The following is a 25,093-nucleotide window of genomic DNA, read 5'->3' as shown; positions in this document are numbered from 1 at the left end:
ACCTAATCCAACTATATCAATCAAGGGAGAAAATATGTTGATACACCTAAAGTCATCTCCACTTTTTACCAGCCAATTAAGAATTGCAGGGTTTGATATTTTTTCTTTTTTCTTCTGTCTCTTTTTTGGAGATATGTAGTTTTACTTGTTTGCTTCCTCTACATATTTTTTAGGTTAACTTATGAGAATTTCTCTAATATCCGATATCCCAAGTTCACTGGCTCAGTAATCTAGATTCGCACCAAAGTAGCTCCACTAAGAGGGTAAAACACTCCCTACTAAAGAAGTGATCCATTCTCAGGGCTCGAATCCGAAAGCGCCGGCTAAGGGTGGTTAACCTTTCCAGCACACCACTTGGTGGTTGGTTCCTCTATATCACTGAGTCACATTGTTTCTTTCACCTTTTCTACTATTACTATGTACCCCAGAATTCCGCTTCTTATATTCCTTAGGAATCGTTTGGTAGGGTACATAAGAATAATGTTAAATGAGGTGTATTAATAATGCAGAGGGTAGTAATGCACAGGTTATTAATGCAAGCATTAATGATACAGAGATTATTTTTTATCTATTGTTTGATGTGGTGTAATAAAAATTAAAATGCATTGTTATAATTTTTAAGAAAATTAATTATTTACAAAAATGTCCTCCATATTCTTGAACTTTAAGGGACTTTAAGGATAATTTTATTTTTAACCATGCTAATGCATGCATTAATAGCCTTTATATTGTTAATGTCTATGCATTAGCTATGCATAGAATAATACCAAATAGGGTATATAACTAATGCTTGTATTAGTTATACATAGGTTGAAAAAGTGTACCAAACAAGGTGTTACTAATACACAAAGCTAATACATACATTGTTTTCTCTAATACACTCTACCAAACGACCTCTTGCGGTATTAATTAACTTAGTGATAGAAGAAACGAAATAAATTTCAGAAGATATACCTGGAAAGACGGTATCATCAACTTACATGATTTCCTTTCCGTTAAGTAAATACATATCAAAGGGAAGTTTTACCCCTCTCATGATATAAACACATGAAGAGGAAGTTCTCAGTGGCATCACAACGCAACCTATGCAAATATGAACAAAGTAAACGTAAAAACTGGTCAATAGAAAAAGGCATGAATAATATAAAGTGGTATTATTAAAGTTGCCAAATTCCAACAAGTGTATCAACAAAATTGGCGAAATATTGAATCACCTATCTTACAACTGCAGGCTAGGTAAGCAAATACATCTACTCTGGATTCAAACTACAGTACAGGTAGCTGTTGCTTATGATTATGGTCCCTCTATCTCTATGTATTAGCTGTATCCATGAAAAGAATCAAGAACTCTCCAATCAGAGATTAAACCACAGGATTGTGCCACCACTCATACACCCCGACACCAGTAGAAATAGCTGCTGCTTGCGCACATGATTTACAGTTATCCGACTCAGTATTGTAATAATGCAACGAACCTTGCCGAGTTCCAGTATGAATACCCAGAACTGGATTTGCTTCCCCCATGCATCTGGAGCAGAAGCATTCTCCTAATATATGATCCCCGCCATTATCAGCAAATGAACGAGGTTCCTACAACGGATTTCGTGTCAAAAAATCATTAACTGCGAGACTGGCATCTCCATGTGACACAGCATCTTCAGGTTCTGGCATGTAGAGACTTGACACAGATGCCTGTGTATTTAGGAACAAATGAACCATCAGCATATAACATTTCGTGGAAGAAAACAAAAAAAAAAAAAAGAGTTGAACCAAAAGGAATGCACAGAGATTGGACCGAGTTAAGATGCTAAAATAATGACCCCAGATGATAACAGATCTACATAGAGAGTTTCTTTGGGTAAATAATCTACACAAACAGTTGTTAAGAAAGAAATGTAATTCTAAACAATCATTGAGAAAAGAATTATTCTGGAATAGAAGAGTAAGAGGAGCAAAGGAATAAGGTTGACACCATTTATAAATGTTGGAAACAACACAGGAAAAATCGAGCTCATGAAGTTAAAACAATCAAGACAATGTCGCTGAGAACAATGAAGTAGAATACCTACAGATAGATAGTGGAAGTCAAAGTTCAAGAATTCTTATTCATATTGCAAGTCTCCAACAGAAAGAGAAGGGAAACTGAACTTCATGAACCGGTTAGGAGCGATCCTCAGGTGTTACAGATTCTTTTTTTTTTAATTCTTTATTTCATGACCAAGAAATACCCAGTGACTAAGCTGGCTAGCCCAACCCCAGCTGGCCCACAAGTTCGAAGCTCGGGAGAGTATGAGCCCGTCCCTCTACTCTCACAAAAATACCTGGCTCCCTGTCAATGGCAGGTTTCAACCTTGTGACGTGCCCTACTGACGACAACATGACCATGAACTTGAATCATTAAGAAGACCGGAAGGCTTTACGAAGGGTTGATCAAGAGTTGACCAACTTTGGGTTGACCAGTGTTGACCACATTGAGCAAGACTTACCACCACTAGAATTTCCGCAATGTCTCAAGCAGGGTTCTGCTACATGCCCCACGACTATTTTAGTTATCGCTTTTATTATTTTAAGTACTTGGACTTGGGCCCAAGACCATTGTTTAGGTAGTAGTATACGTTTGAGTAATGTAGGGTTTTTACCAATCTTTGGTGATACGTTTATGTGAGGCTCTGTAGACACCTATTGGATTCTTGAAGAACTCCATTGAAGGTATAGATCTTCTTCCTTTATCGTTGATATCTTTGGATCAATCGCTACGTAAGTAATTAGTTTATATACTAATTGTGGCCTAATTCTATCAATTTGGTTCCTAGATCATATCTTTCTATCTCTTCTTCTTACACTATTCTTATTTTCTTTGGGAATTTTCCTTATTTGTTATATCTTTCAGTCATCACCTATCCACACATCCTTGTAGAGCAGTCTGCATTAAATACTTCCATATAAATCAGGAAGCAAACGCACCTTTGCATCAAACTGCATCTCTCCAGAATTATCGGAAGTGAGGCATGCACCATGGGCTTTCAGCCATTCCACACAATCATCCACCCCATCTGCGTCATCACTTTCTTCAGTTGTCAACAAGACACTTGTGAAGCCTAAAACCTGAGCAATGTAGGTGACCGGAACAGTAGGGCGATATGAATTAGACATACATCTAACAGCTGCATATCGTATTTTTTCAGCATATAAATCTGCAAAGAACGAGTATACATCATCAAATTTTAGCATTATTAATGCAGTAGCTAAATTTGCACCATTCAGAACAAAACACACCCATAAGACAAGTGTTAAGGTTAGGAGCTGTCTTGTATAATTTGAAAAAGGCAACATAGTTTCCAGAGGACACAGCTGCTCGAACTGATAGAGCATGTTTGACAGCTTCGTTCTCTCTGGCCTCTGCTGGTAATCTGGAAAAGAAAAATGCACAACAGAATACTTTTAACATTCCACATTTGATAAGAGAGGATATCCCGTAAGTTTTAACCATGTTTTGAGCAGATTTTCTCAAGTTACCAGCACCCAGGTGTATTTAAATTTGACAGGATGGCCAAATATACTATGAGTTAAGACAAAGAAATGGTATTTAGGCCATAGAAAAACCACCATTCAATTTTGCTGCGACACTGTGTCACCTTTTGCAATATACAAACGAACTCCATAAAATTATGGACAAAATGGTGGCATTTGAGATTTCCATCCAACTTAAACATAACTTGACGCCCTTTTTTCTAGGTTATTTTGAAAACCACCTTTCCATCTTCTCTTCACACACATTTTCTCTTCTGCCTTCTTCCATCACCCCCTTCCCACTACCACCAACACCAAAACCCATCCCTTCCCACCTCAAGTCTCTATCTTCTTTCTTTTGGTTTTCTTTCTTCCTTTTTCTTTTTTCGTTTCCTTTTGTTCTTCTATGCTTTATTTACATAACTGAAGGTACGAAACAAATTAAGATGAACAGGGGAGTAGACACTCTTCTCCTAAATTACACATGAGCTAAACTGTTCTGATTTAGTCTAACTTTGACAAGCTTATGTGTATGTTAAGGCCAAAGAGTGAAAAGGTAATAAAGTTTCGCACACTTTCAGAAGCAGGGATTAAAGTGCATGATTTTGATTGGCCAGTGAATAATCTTCATTGCAGACTCATAACTAGCTAAAATATGAGTTGGTGATTCACATTGGCAGAGCATGTCGCACAGCTAAGTCAAACTAGAAGGAATATATCATAGAGGATTTGTCAACTACATGTGTCTGCTGCAATTTACAATCATCCTTAAAGTTGCAGAAAGCGAGGATGTCACCAATGAAATTATGTAACACGCAGATCTAACCAGATTTCTTCTTCCTCCTCCTCTCTTTTTTTTTTTGGGGGGTATTGCAGATGCCCAAGGAAGTAGACAAAGAATAGCCGAAAAGGACTAATCAGAGGAACTGAGAAAATACTCTTGGTGCTCGTGAACCAAATAACAGAAGAGACTGGACGCACAGAAATAAGCGGCAGAACAAGTGTGTTGCAGAAGTTCCACAAAAAAGTATGCAAGAACGCCAGTACAGTAAGCAGTTGACTGACCTAGACATCGCTAATGGCAGATCTCTGTTGTTACTAGAGTGCAAAATAACACAGAGTAAATTATATGCTGCAAATTCCATATCGCATCCCTTGATTCCTTCTGCATAAAGTGTTTTTAGCTGTGACTGACACTGCATATACCAGAACTAAGAGAGTAAGTCCAAAAGTAACAATGAAGCAGATATGCCAATAATGTCTTTGCAACAAATTGCACGTTTAAAATGCAATCTAAAATTGCAGTTGCTCCAGCATGCATACTAATTTAAAACAAGAAAAAGACTGAAAAGTTTTAAAAACAACTCAAGGGAATAGTTCAGAAACAACTTTTCAACACCACCAAATGATCTTAGGGAGGAGGTGGGAACTTCTACGTTTCTTTAATCAAAATAAGTAACCAACTAATAATATAAATATACTGCTCACAGCACACTACTGCTTTGCTTATTGATGATGACCAAAGAAAGTAGGATGCTAACAGAAAGAAACTGCCAGCTAGAAAAGAACTAGGATATAGGTGAAACCGGGGAAAATTGTTGGCAGTCACCCAATCCAGTAATGCCAAAGTACAAAAGCATCAGGAAGGAGTGCCCCAATGTTAGTAGCAAACACCAAGTGAGACAGTGTCATTTATGTATCTGGGCACATAATTAATAATACTTCAAACAAAGAAGAGTCCAACTAAAACATAAATGGTGTGGGAATACTCTCAAACACGTTAACATACCAGAAGCTTCACAGAAAGATTAAGAAGCTTCTGAGAAGTTATGTCAAATTCTGAGGTGTTCCCACCACAGAAAAGACATACCTGATTATACTCCGCCAAGTCCCCAACTTCTATTGCCAATCGACCATGTGTTTCATAAACCTGAAACAGAAGGCAGATGAAGAAGATATTAATAAGAAAGAGCAATACAACTTCTGTAATAAGAAAAGATCTTGCAGATCATTTTCAGAAAATACCTTCAGAGCCTAGAAGTGCCAATATGATACAAAAAATTTATAACTTGCTCCGTTTGTAATGAAATTAGCATAAGGAAAATACCTTGACTGTTAGTTCGTTGCGTATGCGTTGGACCGTAAGATCTTGGCGTATCGATTTTAACTGATCACATTTGTAAAGGTAGTTTTTGGGAGAGCTTTGAACCATATTTAACGCTTTTTCCAAGACTTCTTCTGGTCTCACCTGCAAAAGGAGAACTACATTTGAGAAATCATCAACACTTGCAAAGTGAAGACTGTCAATAGACATAATGCATTCCCCTTAAGTCTCAAGCAATGACAGAAAGGATCAACAAGTCTACCGTTGCAGGGTCCGGTGCAGAAGTAAGACGCAAGTAACGTTTCTCAATTTCCTGGCATGTTCCTTTGACAGTAAGAGCATCCCAATCAATATCTTCAACAGCATGGTTACCATTTTCCTCAATGTTTCTGCTAAGCACCAATGCAGTAGCCCTTCTTGTGTACACATTTCCAGCTCCATCATTTCTGGATCGAGTATCATTACTTGCTACTCGATTTCCATGACCTCTTTCAAAACGCTTCGATCGGTTTTCACGTCTCTTTCTTTCCTCTGGAGTATCTGCCGCTGCTACTGCAGCAGACTTATGGGCCGATTGTCTGCGTTCCTTATCACTATCACTGGATGCTTCACCATTATCTGCTGTATCCATTCCATCACCAACACACTGCCTCTTAGCTGGCCTAAAGACATCAATTTTGAGGGTTTTCCGCTGCGGTAAAGAGAATTTCAAATGACTCGAATTATTCACCTTGTTATCTGACTTTCCACCTGAAAACTGTACGAACTCACACAAATGAGAGACATTTTATTTGGTCATACGGATCTAGTGCCAAATTGTCAGAAGCCAACAGGTTAAAACAACCCCTAGGCTACAAATTTAAGCAGCACTAAGCCAAAAAGACCAGTATCAGATGTGCCAAGCTTATTTTTTTTTAAAAAAGCCTTAATTAGGTCGGGAGAGTGTTCTACTTATGTACCTTTACCAACAATTTAACATCTCTTAACACAGTAATAGGTCCAGAATGATCTTGCCTAATAATGAAGTCCCTTTGGCTCATGCAACAACAAACAACAACATACCTACTGCATTCCCACACGTCTGGGGAGGGTAGTGTGTACGCAACCTTTGGTTCATGCAATGCGAAGAAAAACACAGTATGCTACCTAACCCAAAAAGCAGTCAGTGTTTCACTTAATAGTATACCATTAATATGCTCTAAGAAACCTGGACAAAATGAATATTCTTTTCATGAATTATGGAGGATTCTAGGGAAATATAGGCTTTGGATGATATAATTTCCATTGTCTGTCGCAATAAGAGTATGATAAAGAATTACTAGAATTAAACATCTTTTTTTGGCTGATACGATGCACATTTATGATTTGCCAATACACCAGACAATGAAGAGACAAAAATAATCAGGATAGTAAACCAGGGAATGGGCCAGAACAGAAAGTAGATTCACGAAGCTGGAGAATCCTAGAGTGGAGAAATAAACCACTCAACAACCTAGACCACCTCTTAGCTTCTTCTTTTAAGGCAAGAGGCTGAAGCTGGTGAAAAATAGAAAGAGAGCTGGGAAAAAAAAATTCGTCAAAGGCAGAAAACCAATACCTGTCTGTTCCAACTCCCATATTTAGAAGCATCAGGAGTGACTGATGCAGGTTGAACAGTTGGTTTCTCCTCTACTAAAGGCTCCCACCTACTTTTGTATCGCCTACTAGGACTTCTTTTACTTGTTGGAGATGAAGAAACTGGAACGGAAAATATTACTCTTCTGCAGAGAAAAAGATAAAATCTAAATAATCCCTTGAATTTGGTCAAAGATAAATAAATATGAGAGAAAATCCATCAGCATCAAGAGAAAAAGGCTCATGAACATGATTCTGTACCCTAATCAGGGAAACTACACTGTATATGCTGAAGAATTTTGTTTTTGACTGTCAAATACTTCAGCCAAAAAAAAGGCAAAAGGAAGAGGAACATGCTGTATGATTCTAACTACTATTGGCAAAACTTATTACGTTTAGCAATTGCTGCAAGAGAGCAATCATAAGCTAGGGTTTAGGGTTTAGGGTTTAGTCGAAGTACAAATGCAGAGATAAGATACAGTGATTAGTCCACATCTCAAAAAAAGACAGTAATTAGTCCATTCATGCTCTATGACAGCTACTTTGGCAAGTCATACGTCCGTGCACTGTATAGATTATTAGATTCAGATGTTCATGTCAGCACATAGTATGTGCATGCACATGCTTTGCATAGCAGTTTTGAGAAGAGTGAGATAGCATACTCCTTGTTATCTGCATCCACACTGGGCATAAGGAAAAGAGGCTCAGTGTCCCAATCTCTAGTATGAAGTGTACCATCAGCAGTTGCCTTTTTGATAACCTGCAGATAATAGTACATTTAAGTAACAAGGGACAAGGCAAAGAACCAGAACTCGGTAAAACGACATATCATTATAGTGCAAACAGCTCAAGCGTTACTCAATAATATCAAGAAGTCAGATTAGGAAAAGCATAACAAAATGTGAATAAAGGATTTTCACTTCTGCAGATGGGACCCAAAAAAATTAAGGAAGAACGATCATCGTAGGTCACAAACTTCACAAACAACACAATCCCAATATTTAACTTAGCAAATTGGCTTCATAACTACAATCTGTCCAACGTAATAGGTTGCTGCACTGAGTAGCTAATATGAATCATGCCTAAGGAAGGCAGAGGGTTTTGACAGTAGAGACATATTCCTGCACAACTGCAAAAGGAAATTTCAAATCTTAAAGCACTTGCACATTGATTACTACAATTGAGAAAAGAGTCTTGTAATCGAGGAAGTTACTTATCAAATGGGGGAAAAAAAGATCTCAGAAGGCTTAACTAACCCTATACACAAACTTAGATACTTCTGCTTATAATTTTTGGCTTTCTGGTGTAAGATGACAGATATATATGATATCGACCCTTTTTCCTCAGCTCCCTAGACGTGTGAAAAAGGGAAGGTTGGGTTTTTGCTTTGTACATAGCTTCACCTTGGTGGTGTTGCTATGGAGTAAAATTACTATTACTCATCAAAAGAAGTAAAGAAGAAGAAGTCTAAATGAAAGCCAGATTAGGAAAAGCTTAACAAAATGCGAATTAACGATTTTTCTTGGGTCGCATTATGCAATTCAATTCTAGGTGTTCATCAATGAATTCCTCATGCGGTTTCTCTAGATCTATAGGGGTAAGAGGAGGGGCCCTGTATCCTACTCTCACACTATTACAAATGCCACAGAGATGCAAAACCCAAAGATGCTATTGACAAGTTTGAACATAAGCGGAAGACACAAGACATGCTCTCACCAAGACATATAACTCAAACGTTTTTGTCACAATTTCCTAATCCAAAGCTGTGAGGACAGAACTGAACACGCTGTTTAAGTAATGAATGTCAACTGAAAACAAATGAACACAATGTGGATGGTGAACGAAAGCAGATTGCTATCAGACAGAATAACCATAATATTCTCTTCACAAGCACAAACAGCACAAAGTTAGGCTCTCGGTACCCAATAAAGGTAATTGCCAAGATCTAGTGCAATTCCTTTTCCCCGGGAGCCAGTCCCACTAGTGCTAGTATCAATTGGAGATCTGTATTGCTTAGGATATTTCTTGTTTTATCCCCTTTAGTGTAAAAGTCTTTGGCATAAAGGGCCCTCAATAACTTGCTTGTCCTGAGGATAGAAGGAGTTTCAACTCGGCCTTCTACTAAGAGTGTTGCAAATTCCCTTTCTTATCCCTTATGTTTAAGCCTTTAGGAAGAAGGGAAGCTCTAAGAGGTGGGATACGTAACAGAAAGGGTGAAACTTCCATATAAGGAGGCCATTGACCGTGGTGAAAGATGGCTACTTGAGTTACAGGGTTTGGTTGAGCCCTGAATTTCGCCCGATATTTATGCCAGTAATACTAGCGGAAGAAAAGGGAAGTCAAACAGAAGGGAGGGGAGGGGTAATCAGTCTATGTATGGAGGGGAGAAAAATCAGTGGGCTAGCCCAGAAGCAGAATATAGAACAAGGCAAAATTCCAACAGAAGGGTAAGACGTGAATACCCCTGGGTTAGTAACGTGGGCTGGAAAAGCAGAATGGGTCGGTCCTCTTCTAATTATCATAGGGCCGAAAAAGTTCCCAGCTAGCATAGGCCAGGGCCAACACACACGGGACCGGCAACTTTTCCCAACTCCATTAGAATTGAACCCAAGAAGCCCAGTTCATTTCAACATGCATCTTTTAAGGCTCCTAACTATACGGGAACAACAGCTCCTTCTACTACTGGAAACGGTGCTTCGAATAGTGGCATTTCCTCACCGAGCTCCAGTGACCTGCATCCATCTGATCCAGGGGCAACACCGACCAAAGCTGGCGGTGTTGTTCAACAACCTAAAGCCTCTGATGGACCCAGCTACAACGCCCCCTTATCTCATCCGGTGATTAGACGTGCCGAGGATTCTCTTCATGATTCTCCGCCCTCTGTGGAGATTGTTGCGTTGACCCCAGCTGCGGCTAGTGCCGGGCCATCATCTCCAGATAATGTGACACACATGGCTCAGTGTACCAAATACAATGTTGGCCCTCACGGTCATCCTAATAACAGCGGGGTGAAAACTCCAAAGGCTGGTGCGTCCCAACAAAAGGGTGAGATCCCTCCGGCACATAAGGTTCCTAGTGCTAGCAATGCCATGGTCCTGTATTCCCAAGGTAGGGGTAAAGAAAGGGCATTAATAGAAGACGTATGTCCAATTTCATCACAGATGGGAGGTGGAGGCATGTCTTTCTGGATGGAGGATAAGTTGTTAAACTTTGGGAAGTTTTTAGGTGTTTCTTTTGAAGGGAAGGAAGATAGGGTGTTAGAATTGTTAAGGGAGATCGAGCAGCAGTCTCTTAATGAGGGCGTAAGGAGGGAGTTGGGTCAGGGTGATAAGCTAAATAGTAATGGGGGTGTAGTGGTGTACCAGAGAAGGGGCCGGGTGTCCGACAGGGAGGAAGGGAGCTCGGCAAGGGGAGGTATGGAGATAGGGGATATTGCTTCTTATGGAAGTTAAGATCCTTTCATGGAATGTGAGGGGATGAATGACCCAAACAAAAGGGTCATCATCAAGGTGGGAGTTAGAGAGTGGGGTGCCAATCTAGTTTGTCTTCAGGAAACCAAAATGGAAGTCGTGTAGGACGCAATTGTTAGGAGTGTTTAGGGAGGTAACAACAACAACAATGACCCAGTATAATTCCACAAGTGGGGTCTGGGGAGGGTAATATGTACGCAGACCTTACCCCTACCCCGAAGAGTAGAGAGGCTGTTTCCAGGAGACCCTCGGCTCAAAAAAGCCACAGGAGACGATATATTAGTACCATAAAAATGCATAATGAAATAACAGCAATATAAGAGATATGACATACAGAATACGAAATACGAAATAGATGGCTGGTATAGTAAAAACTAGCAGGTAAAGCCCTGCATCAATAGACGACCAATGGCATTCTTAGTCTAACTCCTAACTGGCTAGTCTCACTCTATTGTGTTGTAGAAATATTCACAACTTTCCCCTAACCTACAACCTTAATGCTCGACCTCCATAATTCCCTGTCAAGGGCCATGTCCTCAGTAATCCTAAGTCGCACCATGTCCTGTCTGATCACCTCTCCCCAATACTTCTTAGGTCACCCTCTACCTCTCCGCGTGCCCACTACAGCCAGTCGCTCACAACTCCTCACCGGTGCATCAGTGCTCCTCCTCTGAATGTGCCCGAACCATCTGAGTCTTACTTCCCGCATCTTGTCCTCCATAGGGGCCACACCCACCTTCTCTCGAATATCTTCGTTCCTAATCTTATCCATCCTTGTATGCCCGCACATCCACCTCAACATCCTCATCTCTGCTACTTTCATCTTCTGGATGTGTGAGTTCTTTACCGGCCAACATTCAGTTCCATATAACATGGCAGGCCTAACCACTGCTCTATAAAACTTACCTTTTAGTAACGATGGCACTTTCTTATCACAAAAGACTCCCGACGCTAACCTCCACTTCATCCACCCCACCCCTATACGGTGTGTGACATCCTCGTCAATCTCCCCGATCCCCTAAATAACCGATCCAAGGTACTTGAAACTACCCCTCTTGGGAATGACTTGAGAGTCAAGCCTCACTTCAACTCCCGCTTCTGTCGGCTCAACTCCAAATTTGACTGGGTCCCATCAGCGAGAAGTGCAAGGGGTATTCTTCTTATGTGGGATGATAGAAGTTTGGAGGTAAAGGAGGTCAAGAAGGGAGGCTTTTCCTTAGCGGCTCTTGTAAAAGATAGGGTGACTGGGGTGGAGTGGGGATTTGGGGGAGTGTACGGACCGGTAGGAGAAGGGTCCAAGGTACTTTTCTGGGAGGAACTTGCAAATGTTATGGGGGAGTGGGACATTCCATGGGTTTTAGGGGGAGATTTTAACACTATTAGATTTCCAGAGGAGAGAATCGGTTGCAATTTGATTTCAAGGGCCATGGAGGAGTTTTCTGACTTCATCAATGATCATCTTCTTATTGACCTTCCTCTGTCAGGGGAAAGGTTCACCTGGGCCAGGGCGGAGGATTCCAACTCAAGGTCAAGACTTGATAGATTCCTGATATCGCCCTCATGGGACGAGTTAGTGCCAAATGTGCTACAGATTCCTTTACCTAGGCTAACTTCAGATCATATGCCTATTTTGCTAGATAGGTGCAGAGGAAGAGGGGCACACGCTCCTTTTCGATTTGAGAACATGTGGTTGACAGTGCCAGGTTTTGGAGATAAAGTGAAAGAATGGTGGACAAGCTACGGGGTGCCAGGGACACCTTCATTCCGTCTTTCAAAGAAACTCAAATTGCTCAAGGGAGATATCATTAGATGGAATAAGGAGGTTTTTGGGAGGGTAGAGGTTAAAATGAGGGAGCTTATGCATGAACATAGGGAGTTAGAGAGAGGGAAGGGGTGAAAGAGTTAGATGAATCCGAGAAACAAAGATTGGGGGAGATTACAAGGGAAATAGCTGAGTTAGCAGTAGCTCAGGAGACTAGTTGGAGACAAAAATCACGGGCACTGTGGTTAAAGGAGGGAGATTTAAACACCAAGTTTTTCCACGGGGTTGCGGTTGCAAATCGAAGGAGGAATTTCATACAATCTGTAGTGGTGGATGGGGTGAGAATGGAGGGAGAGGAAGAGGTCAAAGGGGCGATAGTGGGGTTTTATGAAAAACTGTACAAGGACGAAGCTAGCTGGAGGCCTACTTCAGGGGGAATAAAGTTTAACCATATAGGGGAGGGAGACAGTGAGTGGCTAGAGAGGGCTTTCGAGGAGGAGGAGGTGCACGAAGCTGTGTCGAGTTGTGCTGGTGATAAAGCCCCTGGGCCTGATGGTTTTTCCTTGGCCTTTTTCCAGGTTTTTTGGGACACCATTAAGGGGGAATTAATGGAAGCCATTGAATACTTCCACTTGAATGGTGTTTTCGAGAGAAGCATCAATGCTTCTTTTATTACCATTGTGCCTAAGAAAGAGGGTGCAACTTCTATCACAGACTACAGGCCTATTAGCCTAGTGGGGAGCATTTACAAGATTATTTCTAAAGTGCTACCCAATAGGCTCAAGAGGGTTCTTGACGTGACAGTGTCGTCCTCCCAGAATGCATTTGTGGAAGGAAGGCAGATCCTGGACACAGCTTTGGTGGCAAATGAATTGGTAGACTCCAGAAGGAAAAATAGAGAACCCGGATTACTATGCAAGTTGGACCTTGAGAAGGCTTTCAACCATGTAAATTGGAATTTCCTGGATTTCATCATGATGCAAATGGGATTTGGAGCTAGATGGAGGGGATGGATCAAGTACTGCATTTCCTCAGTCAAATTTTCTGTTATTGTTAATGGTAGCCCGTGTGGTTTCTTTGGCAGCTCCAGGGGTCTCAGGCAAGGTGACCCACTATCACCCATGCTATTCATTTTAGTGATGGATGCTCTGAGTAAAATGATGGATCGCGCGGTAGGCGGAGGTTTCTTGCGAGGATTCTCAGCTCCGATCGGGGTTCCCATTGCACGAAGAGTCTCTCATTTGCTTTTTGCAGATGACACACTGGTTTTCTGTGACGCGGATATAGAGCAACTAACCAACCTGAAACATGTACTGCAGTGGTTCCAGATAGTATCAGGCCTAAAGATCAACCTTGGCAAGTGTGAGATTTTTCTAGTGGGTGACGTTGCTAACATTAATGCTTTGTCTCTCGTTCTCAAATGTAAGGTGGACTCTCTCCCCACTAATTATTTGGGCCTCCCTTTGGGAGCTTTGCACAAGGATACTTCGGTTTGGAACCCGGTAATCGAAAGGGTGGAAAAAAGATTAGCAAGATGGCAGAAACGCTACTTATCAAAAGGCGGTAAGGAAATGCTTATTAAAAGCACCTTATCGTCCATGCCCACGTATTACTTGTCCCTGCTGCAAGCTCCTGTGAGCATCGTAGAAAAACTAGAGCGGCTTCAAAGGAATTTTCTTTGGGATGTGGCGGATGGAACTAGTAAGTTTCATCTGGTGAATTGGCAGACAGTCACTTCCCCAAAGAAGTGGGGAGGTCTAGGAGTAAAAGATCTTAGGGTATTCCACGATACGGGCTGGAGGACTAAGGCAATCACATCACCTTTTGGGTGTGGCATGTGGCGAAGCATCATGAAGAATTGGGAAGACTTTAATGAAAACATCACTTATAGGGTGGGAGATGGAAGGAGAATCAGCTTTTGGAATCATAGGTGGTGTGGAGAGGATACTCTGAAGGTCTCTTTCCCCAACATCTACAGAGTTTCGAACCAGAAGGAATTGATGGTCCAACAGATTCGCAAGGAGCATGAAAGGGGCATAGTATGGGACCTCTCATTTAGAAGGAACATGCAAGATTGGGAGATTGCAGAACTCCAAGATTTGTTGGCACTGCTATATGGCCAACATAGGACACATACTTCTAGCGACTCTTGGAGATGGGGGCTGCGTGGAGATGGTCTGTTCACCGTCAAGTCTTATTACCAGAGTATGCTGGTGAGAGATGAGGCCAATTTTCCATGCTCATCAATCTGGATTCCTAAAATGCCCACGAAGGTGTGTTTTTTTGCATGGCTAGCAGCGAGAGGAGTGTTCTTGACTGCTGAAAATTTGCGGAAGAGAGGAATTACAGTTGTTAGTTGGTGCTACATGTGTAAAATTTCAGGGGAAGAAGTTGATCACCTGTTACTGCATTGCCCGGTTGCAGCGGGCCTGTGAAGAGCAATCTTGTGCTTCTTTGGAGTTCAATGGGTCATGCCTAGCACTATTAAGGAAATGCTATACAGCTGGGCCGGTTCCCGTCGAAGAAGAAAGCAAAAGGTGTGGAAGTTCGCCCCCTTAGCTCTCATGTGGATAGTTTGTGGGGAGAGAAGCAGGAGAGCTTTTGAGGGGATTGAGTCTAGTTTTTCTAACCTTAGGAATAGTCTTTTATCTTTAATCGCATTCTTGTGCACCCATATAGCACCTACGTGTATGGAAGATTGGGCTTCTTTTGTAGAGAATCATGTTCTGTTGTAAATTCTCTACTTTTTTAATACTTCTTGTACGCGGGAGTTCTATCCCTTTTGATTAATACATTTTACCTTATCAAAAAAAAAAGAGGCCATTGAAAACATAAAAAGAGGGCTCGTATAATATTAGAAAAACTACTAAAACATAGTTCCTTCAAAGGCTCAAACTTAAAAGAGACGGGAGGACTTCAATCTAACAGGGCATACAACCTTGGTCTTCATTCAAATCCTGATAATGTATGTGTGCTGAATCAGCCTGTCAAACCTCTAATAAATCATGTTTTAACCATCTTCAAAATCCTTATTTTGAGAAAAGGTCATGTCTATGTAATGCTAAAAACCAACTACAGAAATGTGTATTCACATCTCTAATTTGAATTCTTTTTAATTTTACGGCAATATCATCATCAACACCACTTCTGTTTTTTAGCGGAATGACACTCCTCGCTCTATGCTCTACCATTATGATCCGAGAATATACAATCTGAAAACTCATAAGTCTAGAAATATCTGTGTAGAATATATTACATGGCAGGAAATGGATAAGGACCAAGAGAGAAAATTTAAAAATACACTAAGATACCTCCTTCATGACAGCTTGGGATGACACCATTTGAGCATCATCCTTGCAACGAGCCAAAGCCCTTTCAACATAACCACGAAGTGATTTTGGAAAAGCATCAGGCTGCAGACAACAGAAAGATCACTTTGGTTACACAAGGAAAATTGATAATCCACTACTTATTTGATGCAATGCAACAACAAGTACCATGTTACGACATGTCACAATGATCCTAACTAATAGTCACCAGTACAATAAAATACCAAGGTTTCCCAGATAGTGTGGAGACAATAGACAAGCAAGAGCAGTTAAACTAACATTCATCAATAAAACCTAGCATTTGAATAATCAATCAACAACATAGAAGATTGCAGCGTCAAAGTATCATATAGCAAAAAGCTGCCAAGAATGTTAACTTCCTTGGATGTTCAACAAAATCAGCAGTCTTACCAAAATTGAGATACTTTGCATTCGTGATTAGACTAACTCAATATAAAGATAAAAGGTCAAAAAGATTGTGCATGCAGTTAATTAGCCGTAATGCTGTATTTTCAATATGAATGACAATATTAAAGTTAAGAATTAAGAAAATAAAACTATAAAATAAGCAAAAGCATTAAACTTGAGAAGCATAAAATAGGTCAACACTTCCAAAATATAAATAGTTAAATAATAACAATAATAATAATAATAAGTGAAAATATGAAATACGCTACAATAATTGGTATTTGTACCACTGCATTTACAAGAAGCCCAACATGCGTAGACCAATCAATTCATTATTAATTGAGTTAACAAATTTAGCAAGCCAGCATGTAGTTTTCCACTTCAAAAATTGTAATGACGCCAAGCAGGAAAAAACAATTCCGCTATTCTCCAACCTACTCCTGAAACTTAAACTCAACGAAATTTATAATGGGGAAAGAGTTTGCCCCGCTTCTACCGTAGCAGGATTTATATTTACCCAGAAACTGCATAAATCTCAGTAGATTTGATCACTATCTCAATATATAGATAAATGGATATATGACAGACATGTTTAAATTACCAAGAAAATGATTATCAAATAAAATCCATCTCTCACTGAAAGAGTCGAGCTACGAGTGCAATTGTTTTCTCCCAGATTAAATATATGAGCTTGTCCATAGGCGACTCATTGGAACCACTCAAAAGGTTCTCCTAATACACCAATAGTAATGAGAGCTTTTAAAAGCCCTTAACTTCAATCTGTAGCAAAGCATCCACAACCAACCACCCGAGCTACCAATTCACTGTTTATCAAAATATTTTCTGCATAACTATTCTGCCAATATTGCCCATAACTTTTTCAAGAATCTCCCTTAAAAAGAAGAACACGCATCAAAGAATATATGGAACACGAGCAATAAATTAAGTTAATCTTGCTGGTGTTGATAAAATGATACCGCTCACCAAATACACTCTGAGAAGTTACTCACCAAATGCACTTGATAAATAATAGATTGTCGGAGGTTCATTGGCTACTTAAAGGTCTATTTTAGTACTATATCATTCTTGTCAAACGCAGAGAATCATTTGCTATTAAAAGGATTTCCTTAGAACCATATCATTCTTTTTGAAGACAAAGTTCGGTAAGTTATATGAGAAAACAGATCATAAGAAATCACTTGACACCTAACCAATTCGAACAGAAGCTTACAACAAATATAACAGAAAGGGGCACTAGCTCACTTAACTTCTAACTGATCTACAATTATCACTTAACCAATTCTAAGAGAAGCTTACAACAAATATAACAGAAAGGGGCACTAAATCAGTTAACTTCTAACTGATCTACATTTTGTATTCTTAACCAGCACATGATGAAAGACTATCAAGAAGCAAGTGAAAAAAATGATCAAGGAAAAGGTGTCTGACCTTGAGAGCATTATCAGCAGCATGAGATGATACTTTTTCTGGTAAGGAAACGCTGACATATGCAGGTTTTGCCGCTGCATTAGTTGTATAGCTTTGCTTATCCAGTTTTGGTAATCCCGTGGTCAAGGTTGGAGTTATTCTAGGGTTTGTGGGAATCTGTAGTTTGCTTGCGCTGCTCGTGTCTGCTGATGTAACAGTTTGCTGTACAGTGGGCAAGGATGACTGATAACTATGGGGCATCTGATAAGAGGCCTGATATTGTGTGCTTGGTCCTTGGGGACATGAAGAACTTTGTTGAGTATGAAGATTGTCATGAGAAGGGGTCACGTCTAAAGGCTTTTGACCATAAGACTGTACTGGATCAGGCTGCTGATTTTGGAAAGACGGAGCCCAATGTTTCCAGTAACTATCATGAACATTGCCACCTACAGCAGGAGACTGACAAAAAACCATTGATAGTTGAGTTCATCAAGCGAATAAAAGAACCCCAAAGTTTGCATAACATGAAGAGAAGAGTAATTTGAAATGGCTTTTCTCAGTGTATTGAGTAGTGAAAACCAAAAAAATGAGGGACTCCCTGCTGACTGCAATGACAGTAGATAACATATCTTCTTCTGGTGAATATAGGCACTCAATAATACAGGATAGAAGTTGTTGAACATCCAGATTGTTAAAGGTACAGTAAACACAAATGATATTTAGACAGCAGAGTTAAAAGAGCATACAGGTATTGCTTACCAGATCTTTAGTAGCTTGTCGAACAAAAGAAAAACTAAAATAGCAAGTTAACCTAAAATGTGATCCACTTAGGTATGTAAGATTGTATCATTAATTAATTAGAAAGAAGCCTTCTGTAATTATACTAGAGGACTTCACATTTAATTATTCCAACATTATACAGCTGGTGTTTCAACCTTAGAAAACCATGTTGTGATTGGGAAATTCCAAGATTGGCTCTCTTGCTAAAATATCTGCATAAGATGACTTTATTAACTGATGAAGCTGATCAATTACTCTGGCTGAGGCAACAGAATGGTGTTTTTTTCAAGTAGGCTCTTGCTACAGTAAGTTAAACAAGGTGCTGAACAGTACAGTCAATCCCTGGAAGATGATCTAGAAAACTAAAGCTCCTCAAAAGGCATCCTGCTTTATGTGGTTGTTAGCTTACAATGCTTGTCTGACACAAAGCAATTTACAGAGAAGGGGAATGAGCATTTGCAGCAGATGCTACTTATGCAACAAGGAGGAAAGTTCAGCAGCCATCTCTTTGTGCATTACACAGTGGCAGGGCAACTAGGGGATCTGTTTTTCAATCTTTTCAACTTGTCTTTCGTCATGCCTTTCACTGTGAAAGACCTGTTAATCGTTTGGGGCAAAAGTGGGATCAGGAAACCAGCAAGAAATCTGTGGGTTACAGTGCCAGCTTGTATCTGTTGGGTTTTGTTGACTGAAAGAAATGCTAGGTGTTTTGAAGGAAAGCTTTCTCTATACTAATGTTAAAGTACAAACGTCTTTGGTTTTTTGCTTTTTGGTGCTACTCATAGGATGTAAAGGATGAAAACAGTATGTTAGGTTTCATGAATTCACTCAGGAATCGATTTCTGTAAAGATAGGTGCCCCTCTTTTTGTTTTTGCACAGGTGTTTTCCTGACTTGTACCTACAAAGCACTTTCTTAGTGCTTTGCTGTTTATTCTATAATATACTTACATACCAGCTCAGAAAAAACATATAATTTCAACATGGAAACAGTAAGAGAAAATACAATAGTTTTAGCCTTGTCAAGTTATTAAGTATATATATGGATTAGAAAGGGGGAAAAAGAAGAAGAAAAATTTCAACTGTCAAGTTTGACATTTCAATGAGCTAGCGTGTAATCTTCCTTAATGTCGAGTTCATAATTTTCTAAGGCACCACTTCATAGGGGCACTTGTGAAGTACATCCATCAACCAGAGACACATTCAGTAGACTCACATTTTCTGCATTAGTTTAGTTGAGACACCCATGGTGCCTTGAATGACTCAGGAAAATCCTACTAATATTTTTAATTTTACTTACTAGATGCAAGAATCCTAAAATTTATATGAGCATGGTACATGCTTTATCATCCATGTTTCCCATCAGTTAGGCTGCTAAAACACCGGTTTTGAACTTATATGTGAATTACATGACGACAGGTATTCAAATAGGAGTCTCTAGGCCTGCATAAAAGTTAAGTAATCTAATACTGAGTACAGAGAGCAACTTATTTGTGAATTGCATGTAAAGGAAAAACCTGCACCGCAGCCAATGTGGACAAACCAGGTTCTGGCTTGCCAGGTGGAGCATGAGATGCCGAGGCATGGACACCTGAAGCTGAGTATCCAGCAGGGACGGGGCAACTCAGACTGGATACATTAGAAACAGAAATATTTTCTGTTCCAGGAGCACATGTGACATCATTTTGTGTAGGGTTGTAATAATCGGCCCATTGCTTGTACTGTTGCTGATACTGTGAAGCTGCAGGGGCTGTGGTCGAACTGTATGAGGCATTCGTATCAGAACTGTAGCTGGGATACTGATGGGAAGTGTATGCCGCATATTGCCCTTCGTGCCATACGTTGGTCTGGTTATTGTAAGCACCACTTGTGTAACCTCCAGATGTCTGGTAATCACCAGGATTGTAGTAAGTGCTTGAATAACTTGCAGGCCCAGCATAAGACCCAGTATTCTGAAATGAGGAAAGGGGCTGATAAGGAGCACCTGTATTTTGATATGCTCCTGGTGGCTGAGAATATGATTGACTAGATTGCTGTTGATAGCCACTATCACCTGTATTTTGATATGCTCCTGATGGCTGAGAATATGATTGACTAGATTGCTGTTGATAGCCATTATCACCTGTATTTTGATATGCTCCTGATGGCTGAGAATATGATTGATTAGATGGCTGTTGATAGCCACTATAATAAGCAGCATATCCAGTATTGCTGTAGCCATAAGGATCAGTACTTTGATAGGTGGCATAGCTACTATAGTCTTGCTGTACATTTGTGTCACCGGAACTTGGTGTAGTAGCACTAGTTGCAACATTCAATCCATCTTGAACATTCCTTGAAGGCAGCGCAGCTCGTTGGTCATGATCATAACCAGAATGTGAGAGAACTCCATTTTCTCTGGCGTAGCTATCTGCAGTATGAGCCCATGGTGTGACTGTAGAATTTGGAGCGGCGTAATATGAAGACATGTGATGTTGGTTTGCATCGACAACCTGATGACTCTATAAAGAAGAAAAAGGATTCCAGTCATATAACGAGAAATTAACCCACCTATCCTGAAAATACTGTGGAACAAAGTACAGCAAGCGAGGTACACAATACAGTTCAAGAAGAATAGTAAATATAAGCACGTTAAAAGAGCTTTAGTGGACGGAAATGAAGAGAAGCATTAAATGATTTCACCATTCAAGTGGAGCAAACTTTTATCACAAGATGCACAATGACCAGAAATTACACATGCAATGAATGCCCTGTCCGTAAAAGGCAAGAGCTAACTAGCTTACAGCTTAACAGACTTTTATGCACACAGATGCGGCTCATAGGAACCAGTTTCTCAACATAAAGATAGTCAATAGTCTTGCATCAAACATGACCTTAACAAGATCTATTTACACTTGTTTCACAATAATGTCCACAACCAGCAACTTAAACATTAACATGCCACACCAATTTACCAAATATTAGTATTGCCTTTCATGCTTATACTGATGGTTAAACAGACAAAGCTTCTTGATTCATTACTTCCAAACACCACTAGCACAAGACAGTCAATTACATCACTTCAGTATCAGAGATTCTCGAGTGACTTGCCGTAGCTACATCAGGAATTCTTACCCTTCCGTATCTCATTAGTAACCATTAATAGTTGTATATACATTTCAAAAAGAAAAAGATAAAGAATATTTATGCAAGTGAGCTAAAATCTAAGGACGGTATGAGCAGGTCAAACATCAATCCTACCCAAAAAAAATAAAAAAAATCTTCATATGAAGTAATTGGCTTTTCAAAGAATACACCTCCCATAAGCCTCTTTGGTCCCATCAATGGAACCCCAGAAATCTCTAACGTGATACCAAAGCAATAACAGATGCCACCTACTCGGCACTAAAACGGTAAAACCTTACCTGTTACACTTACTTTATCCTAAGTTGGTTTCTTATACTTTCCCCTAAGTTGGTTCGGTAAAACCTTACCTGTTACACTTACTTTCTCCTAAGTTGGTTTCTTATACTTTCCCCTAAGTTGGTTTCATATACTTTCTTCTTAGTTAGTTTCTTGCACTTACTTTCTCCTACCTACTAATTATGTATCGGGTTAATTTACAAACTGCTAAGGTTATCAGAACAGATATATACCCTCTCAATCCCCAAAAAATGGCAATGCTTTTTTTTTTGTTGGTTTAGTTATCAAGAATGCGGAACACGCTGGCCCGACTAATCCAGAATGGTATCATGCGAGAAGCCAAACAACTTTTTCTTTAATTACGATCTTTTTTAACAATCTTAAGCACTTTAACTATGAAGTATTCAAATAATTTAGGTTTTTAAATAGTCTCTATATGTGGGGCAGGAAGAGTATTGTATCCGATTTTGACTCTTTGCTAGACCTTCCGAACTCCTTCATCCAATAGGATTTTTTTTCATATCTTTGTCTAATAGATCTTCCGCACTCTACAACAACAACAAACCCAGCTTAATCCCATATCTTCCGCACTTTAATAGTAGGAATTTTTTTTCCGCCTGTAGGAGGATGTGCTCTTTTTGTATGTATTCTCTCACTACCTTCTTGGTACTTTTTTTAATAAAATCTTTACCTTTCCATAAATTTAAAAGAAAAACAGATGATTGTGATTTCTAGTACTTCTTATAGCTTTTGAATATAAAATTTTACTTAAAATATTCTGAATTGATGTCCAAATTTACAAGAGCTATCAGATGTATTTACCCGTGGCAGATCCAAGTACGGGTTCACGGGTTTGGTAGAACCCTATAAGTGTGTGAAAAATATAGAGTTAGATAAACATTTTAGAACTCACTCTTCAACTTGGAAACGGTGCCTAAGTTCGGCATCTGCCACTGTGTAATGTGTTTACCCTCATATTCCTAACACCACAATTATTTTTGGTATGGATGGAGTAAATATATAAATAATATCAAAAATGAAAAACAATAGCAGGACAACCAAAAAACTCACTTATCTAACAAAAAAGGAAAAAGAAAAAGAAAAAGTTTAATTCCATCGGCCTCATCCCGCCATTATCTTAGTGTTCATTTTGACAAAATCATCACATATGCTAAGTATGCATAAAGCGAAAAAAACAAGAATATGCGACAAGGAGAAAACTATATGGGCCACTAAAAATATACATCTTTCAGAAACAAAGTTTGAATAAGAGAAAAGAACGCAAAATTCAGGTGGTTACCTCCTGTGGACTGGGATCCAAAGTGGCCATCGTGTTAGTAGTGCTTCCTTGATTCATCATCCTCTCATTAGCATCCTGCTTAAACAAAAAAAATCGCATTCAGACATTTATGACAAAACCCGAAAAAATAAACAATAAACAGAACACAACTAGCTAAGGTTTGAATTGCAGCCTAATGGTTACAACTCTACTTATTTACGTCGCAGGTGGTTCAAATCCCACAAAAGTTTTCTTTACTGCACTTCCATCCCGACTATTTACCAGCCCGCCCATCACTCCAAAAGATATATTGCAGAAAAAAAGAACCTAGCTAGCACTGGAATTGCAGCCTGATGCACATATATCCACCTACCTGTGTCACTGGTGCACGGTTCCAATCCTCTAAAGGTGTCCTTTCCTAAATTTATCCCGAACTATTTACATGCTCACCCAGGGGCGGACCAGACCGCTCCAGAATTTAAACTCTAAGGGTTCAACCTTTAAGGTTTTTAGTATTAAACCTATTATATTTTAAAATATGGGTACAGACCTACTATTTGTTGCAGTATTAGTGAACTTTTATACCCAAATTTATACACTGCATCGAAAGAACCGGTTACTATATGGCTGCATTCGCCTCAAGGCGAAGCTATGTAAAGCCGAGGGGATTCAATTGGATCCCCTTTATCGGAAATAATATTGTGCAACTAGAGAAAAAAAGGATTTTTTTTTGGATATATAGAAACTGTTGAATCTCTTGTCTTAAGGTAAAATTATAGTGTAGTGGTAAAATGATTAAAAAACTTTTAGCTCACAGGTTCAAGTTCCAAGTGTAACATTCTAAAATTATTTTCTATAGTTCATAGGTTCAAAAAAGGAGAACCTAGCTGGGATTGGAATTGCAGCCTAATATTCAAAGAAATTTAATATATAAAAAAAGGAAAATAAAAGGACTAACCGAAATCTGAATAATTCAACAGCTTGAGTCTTCAAGGAACGCGGTTACAATCAGCCTCGAATAAAGCAGCAACAAATTGAGATAAAATAAAACAAAAAGAAGGAAAAAAACAGAGAATAGATATAAGAAAAAGGAGAAATACAACAAATATCGATTGATTGGGAAGAGAAGGCAGTAAAATTATTCAGATTGAAGAACAGATAGTATTCAATGTAGAGAAGGAGATTTTTGATGTATGAACGTCGGTCGGTAGAGAAAAATTATGGAGAATATTGCAGATGTGTTGTGTGTTATGCGTGATATTTAACTTGATTTTAGTCGAAACTCGAAAGACTTCTCAACCCGTTTTGACCTATTCGGGTCGTGATTTGGGGGTTAGGCCAAGGTTTGTGTCCTTAGGTCTGGCGAAGTGCACAGTCTTAATGATAACTATAACTATAACTTAACTATTTAGAGAATAATCAAAGTTTGTAAAGTTATTAAAAGCTGTTTTATAATTTGAAATTTTAATCACGACTCTAAGTAAGCGTTTGGCCATCGATTCTAAATATTTTTTCGTCCTTAATTTGAAATTTATGAAGTTGGAATTGGAGATGGAATTGTGTTTGGTTATACTTTTTGCAAATAAGAGAAAAGAGTATTTTATTTGAAATTTATAAAGATGGAATTGAAAAATAAGTTTAGAGCACTTCTCTAAGAGTGTGTTTGGCTAAGCTTATAAGCTGGTCAAAGTGGCTTATAAGCACGTTTTGGCTTATCTACACATTTGATAAATTAAAAATGCTTATAAGCCAAAAACCATAAGTTGGTCTCCTCCAACTTATCAAATTTCAGTTTGATAGAAACTAAGCATCCACCAAACTATATAGCAAACCGGGTTCTCTATCAGTTCTCACCGTAAGCAACAGTATAGGGAACTAGGTTCTCTATTTGTTCCCACAGTAAATCGGCACTAAATAAAGAACATAGAGGAATTTTACGTGGAAAACAACCACGACCTACCATTGTAGGATTTTAACTTCACTACTGAGCAATCTTTAGATTACAACCT

At 39.3% G+C, this 25,093-nt stretch overlaps 1 protein-coding gene across 6 annotated transcripts; it reads right to left on the bottom strand.

Moving 5' to 3' along the window:
* Positions 1-1,135: 1,135 nt before the first annotated feature.
* LOC107789483 (SAC3 family protein A) lies at positions 1,136-24,467 on the bottom strand. Of its 6 annotated transcripts, none has more exons than XM_016611305.2 (15): positions 24,043-24,326; positions 23,106-23,180; positions 20,388-20,904; positions 19,921-20,289; positions 17,647-18,084; positions 15,772-15,873; positions 7,891-7,988; positions 7,212-7,374; positions 5,877-6,371; positions 5,618-5,758; positions 5,381-5,440; positions 4,576-4,706; positions 3,277-3,410; positions 2,965-3,194; positions 1,136-1,692 (listed from the first exon to the last, which is right to left on the bottom strand). In XM_016611305.2, the coding sequence occupies exons 3-15, from the start codon at positions 20,715-20,717 to the stop codon at positions 1,591-1,593; spliced, it is 2,793 nt and encodes a 930-aa protein (XP_016466791.2). In that variant the 5' UTR covers positions 20,718-20,904; positions 23,106-23,180; positions 24,043-24,326; the 3' UTR covers positions 1,136-1,590. The 6 variants fall into 6 exon arrangements, 5 of the variants coding, with proteins under 5 accessions (XP_016466791.2, XP_075081701.1, XP_016466787.2 ...); XM_075225600.1 differs by having other exon boundaries at positions 5,877-6,305; positions 24,043-24,318; XM_016611301.2 differs by having other exon boundaries at positions 19,921-20,904; positions 24,043-24,467.
* Between the last annotated feature and the right edge of the window lie 626 nt (positions 24,468-25,093).

Source organism: Nicotiana tabacum, chromosome 11 (genome assembly GCF_000715075.1).
Source record: "Nicotiana tabacum cultivar K326 chromosome 11, ASM71507v2, whole genome shotgun sequence".
NCBI lineage: Eukaryota > Viridiplantae > Streptophyta > Magnoliopsida > Solanales > Solanaceae > Nicotiana > Nicotiana tabacum.
The sequence above is the reverse complement of the archived record's forward strand: the minus strand, read 5'-3'. Positions and strand labels throughout refer to the sequence as shown.

Bases quoted from the DNA above. Each gene is read 5' to 3' on its own strand.
- LOC107789483 (XM_016611301.2), bottom strand. From the start codon at position 23,165: ATGATGAATCAAGGAAGCACTACTAACACGATGGCCACTTTGGATCCC. The intron at 15,874-17,646 runs GTCAGACACCTT...TGTTGTCTGCAG, and splicing joins CTGCTGATAATGCTCTCAAG to CCTGATGCTTTTCCAAAATC. The intron at 5,441-5,617 runs GTATTTTCCTTA...CTTCTGTTTCAG, and splicing joins GCAACGAACTAACAGTCAAG to GTTTATGAAACACATGGTCG.